The 4951-nt window shown below is 36.5% G+C and overlaps 1 protein-coding gene across 1 annotated transcript in view; it reads left to right on the plus strand.

Moving 5' to 3' along the window:
- The window catches only part of LOC107558036 (thrombospondin type-1 domain-containing protein 7B-like), an 85562-nt gene that overhangs the window by 13081 nt on the left and 67530 nt on the right, over positions 1–4951 (plus strand). The window contains exon 5 of the mRNA XM_016241642.1: positions 3534–3637. Within this exon, the coding sequence (XP_016097128.1) occupies positions 3534–3637 (104 nt within the window). The remainder of the gene's footprint in view (positions 1–3533; positions 3638–4951) is intronic.

Below are 4951 nucleotides of genomic sequence, written 5' to 3' on the forward strand. Positions count from 1 at the left end.
ATAAACATTTTTGTTACTTCAAATAACTGAAATAAAATACTTAAACTGTTTTATTTTAGCTAGTTAACAAGGCAATATTTCCCATTTCATGTAGTTTGTTATGATGTTCTAAAATAACTAACACTAAAACTGAAATGAAATGTAATAACTTTATAGACATTTAAAAATAACAAAACTAATAAAAACAACAAAAACAATAGAATTACTAAAACTTTAACTAAAATGAAAATGACGGCAGAAAATATAAAAATAATGCAAAATATTATCAAAAACTATAATAGTATCTGAATGATACTAAAATAACAGGTGTCAGTGTAAGATGTGTGTACGATGGGGTTGGTTATGGGGGGGGCCTCTTTTGAAAATCTGCTTAGGGCCCCTAAAATGCAAGGGCCGGCCCTCTTGCCTGACTACTGAGAAAATGACAAGTAGCTTTTAAGTTGCTGAACTATTTTACTGATAAAATCGTCAGAGTGGCGCTGACAACACGTTTCTGTGCGTGTGTATGTTTCCATGTGTTTGAGTGTGTCTTTACTGTACTGTATGTGTGTGTATTTGTAAGGAGAAATAGAGTGCTTACCATACGTAATAAAACATAATTTTGTGGCAAAAACATGGAAATAATTTGGCATTTTTATCATGTTGTTTGCTATATTTATTTGCTTGGTCAGTGTCTTTGTGAGTTTTGGTTCTTTTGCTGTTGTAAGCTGTAAGACCTTTTGAAATAATGGAAATCGTTTGGCGAAGTGATACGGACATGTAATGCGGACGAGCCCTCCCTGGAACTACTTTAACCGTGCGTTTCCTGAAAATAATTGCACACCTTTCGTTCATAAACCATAATCAGATTCAAGCATCCAACAGCCCCGTAGTATAAATTACAATATTTTTAAACAGCATTTTCTTCAATATGTTTTTTATGCATGCAGCTTTAATGATCTAATCTTAAATACCCTCAAATTCATTTGGAACCTGAATGGAATATTTGCCCTTTTAAGCATGTATTTGCATTGAACTAGTGAATGTATTAGTTCATATTAACCATTGACCGCTCTGATCTCTAGACGTCGGCATTGGTATCTGCCATTGAAATCCCTTGTAATTAAAACTATCGACAAGAAACTGTTTAGTATGCTGAAACAAAGTCATTCATTTAATGCAGTACTTCATTACCACTGGTTTATAGGATTTATTCAACAGTCACATTTATTTTATTTTTTTTGCAAGACTTGACCTGGGTCACATGGAGTGAATGTAATTTTCCTGTGAAAGCCTCTGAATAGAAAGGCACATAAAAGATTGTGACAGCATCAGACTGGATAGCAATGGTTTAAGTATTGTAACCTGTGCTTAATTTAAGCCGGATCCTGTTCCAGAAAATGTCTGATTTTGGATTTTTCGTTCTGGTAAGGATCCACCATTAGATCGTGACATTAGATCGTGACAGTGCATGCGTGCATATGAGAGCGAGCGCATATTTGGAGGTTATGCATTGGTCCTCAACATATTTTTGACCGTGACCAGTCAGCTTTCTTCAAACTCACTCTCGTTGATGTTTTGTGAGCAGCAGAACGCTTGTAGAGAGTGTAATAATACCAGAAATAATACCAAATAAAGTGAACTATTATAATGTATAAAGATTATAAACACTATAAACCAGGGGTGCCCAAACTCAGTCCTGGAGGGCCGGTGTCCTGCAGAGTTTAGCTCCAACCCTAATCAAACACACCTGAACCAGCTAATCAAGGTCTTACTAGGCATACTATAAACTATAAACTACACTATGCTATAAACATAGTTACATACGTTAGTATAGCTCACTCCAAAACAAATCATATAATCACATGGAGTGAATGTAATTTTCCTGTGAAAGCCTCTGAATAGAAAGGCACATAAAAGATTGTGACAGCATCAGACTGGATAGCAATGGTTTAAGTATTGTAACCTGTGCTTAATTTAAGCCGGATCCTGTTCCAGAAAATGTCTGATTTTGGATTTTTCGTTCTGGTAAGGATCCACCATTAGATCGTGACATTAGATCGTGACAGTGCATGCGTGCATATGAGAGCGAGCGCATATTTGGAGGTTATGCATTGGTCCTCAACATATTTTTGACCGTGACCAGTCAGCTTTCTTCAAACTCACTCTCGTTGATGTTTTGTGAGCAGCAGAACGCTTGTAGAGAGTGTAATAATACCAGAAATAATACCAAATAAAGTGAACTATTATAATGTATAAAGATTATAAACACTATAAACCAGGGGTGCCCAAACTCAGTCCTGGAGGGCCGGTGTCCTGCAGAGTTTAGCTCCAACCCTAATCAAACACACCTGAACCAGCTAATCAAGGTCTTACTAGGCATACTATAAACTATAAACTACACTATGCTATAAACATAGTTACATACGTTAGTATAGCTCACTCCAAAACAAATCATATAAATGTAACGGTATTCAGAACAGAACAAGAATGAAATAAAAATATATAAACCAAAACAAAGCGAAACTGAAAGTACCAGTCGTTAATTGGGCTCACGTAGGCTACCTCTCATTCGGCACAAATCCTAATGTTTTCCATATTCGCAATGTATTTGAATGAAACTATTATTTATATTGTAGAGGCTTTGTACTTCACGCGTGTTCGTATATCGACAGAAATATCATCTTCACATGAACAAAAATGTGCTTGGCATACAAAGTGGACCAGTTTTACCACGGACTATTTAAATTGACCAGTGTAACCTTTTTTGGGGGGGTTGACTGTATTTTATTTTGATAATGAACAGACTGCGATGTTTGAGTTATGAATATGTGGTGTGTGTGTGTGTGTGTGTGTGTGTGTGTGTATAGTCATACAGATAAGAGTAAGACATAATTCGAAAGCACAAAGTGTTTACTTTTATTTTTGCACACTCAATAACAACAGAACATTTGTGATTTTGTAAAATAAAGCAAGGATGCGCGTTTAATTAAAACTGTTACTTATATAAGTCAGATATTTTTTGCATATTTATACCTATACTGTGATTGAACTTTATTTTTATGAAAACAAATTTTGTTATTTTTAATGTATCTTAGATATAAATTTTCCTAAAATCATCCTGGCAACCCATTTTTGACCCAGGGTTTGAAACTGTGCCCTAGTTAGGTTAATGCATAAACTTGTGAACGATGGTCTCTATATAATTGTGGCATCACCGTTTAGTGATGTAATTGAATGTTCCGGGAAAACTTACGTTGTGTTTTCAGTGTCGGTCACAGCGCCTTTTAATTGCTGATTTGGATCTGGCAATTATTCATTTACAAATTAAGCACTGATTTGTAACCATAAGACTATTGATATGCAGTGCGATTATCATGAAAGATCTGCTTACATGTGTACATCTTTGTATTATTTTGTGTATTTTTATAGTATATATACAGTATTATATTTATAAGTGCCTGTCTTGGACTATAACAATACATTAAAAATGTATTTCATGATAGCAATGCAGGGGATTCTATATCACTATAAATCTTCATCTCTTTTTTCAGATGGAAGACACACAGATGGCATCCATGTACTCTGGTCCCAGATTCTGTCCAGCAGGGAATGACGGGAGCCAGTGAATCGTGTGGTAAAGGATTAGAGATGAGAGGTAAGAGAAGTTTGCTCTATGTGAAAGAGTGGATTCTCATGGTACACTAAATAGCCACCTGTTGTTGCTCTCCGTCTGAGATATGTGCATCACTGTGGACGTATATGGCTGTGTTCATGGCTTTGAGCTCTGGTTTGTTCATTGGCACTGTACAGTGTGTGAAGTGTGAATGCAGCATGCTGCAACCATGCTGTGTGATTATGACAGAATGGAAGTGAAAGATGTCAAACATCACATACAATGAAATGGAACAGTCTGCCTTAAGGGCACAGGTGACATGCTTTGGGGGAAAAAAGCGTGTGAAGTCACATTATACTTTTTGATTTACAGGGCTGTTTCTGTATATGTGTGTTTTATCCTGTAATTTGCACTGTAAAAAATATTTTTTTGAAGCTGTAAGTTTTACAAGAAAATACTATTTCAGTCTTTCTACTTTAAAGTTTCATGTTTAATTAAATGTGTTTAACACCATTTTTTTTGTGTAAACATATTCTCTGTAGAAATATCAACATATTCTAACATTTTTGTGAAAATGTCAGTATTATTCCAGATATTAACTGGATTCATTTGAGTACAGTTTTTGATGAACTATGTGTCATCACAGTTGAATGTGATTTTTTTTTAGAAATGTTGAAAACTACTCAAATAATACTTATTTATTACTTATTTAATATTTCCATTCAAATAGTTTGAAATATAATGAGTTTTTGATTTATATGAAAATATCTGTATTCCTGTTTGAATATACATGATACATGTTAAATTATATATATATATATATATATATTTGATAATGGAGTATTGTAGTTATTATAAAGTGTATGTAAAAGAGAGAACGTCTCGGTTACGTATGTAACCCTCGTTCCCTGAAGGAGGGAACGGAGACGTCACGTCGGAGGACCGATGAAATTGGGATCTCGCTTAGAGGGACCAATCTACTTAGAGTGTAAACTAAACGAGCCAATGCACATTGGCATGTGATTATTGCATCCAGCTGCTGCGCATATTCAGGTTTTCGCTGAGGAGCCGAGCCGGTGACCCGGGCGCTCAGCGGTGGTACAGGAGCTGTGGCGACGGGACGTGACGTCTCCGTTCCCTCCTTCAGGGAACGAGGGTTACATGCGTAACCGAGACGTTCCCTTTCAGTCGGTCACTCTCAACGTCACGTCGGAGGACCGACGAAATTGGGATCCTACCAAAGGGCCACAGCTACTGCCCCTTCCAGTGTCCTGTGGAAGCCACCTGCGCCCCTATTTTTTGGCGTAGGCCAGGGCTTCTTCACAAGACGACCAGCTACTGCTTCAATGGCACTAC

Source organism: Sinocyclocheilus grahami, unplaced genomic scaffold, assembly GCF_001515645.1.
Source record: "Sinocyclocheilus grahami isolate Dianchi unplaced genomic scaffold, SAMN03320097.WGS_v1.1 scaffold630.1, whole genome shotgun sequence".
Classification (NCBI taxonomy): Eukaryota; Metazoa; Chordata; class Actinopteri; order Cypriniformes; family Cyprinidae; genus Sinocyclocheilus; species Sinocyclocheilus grahami.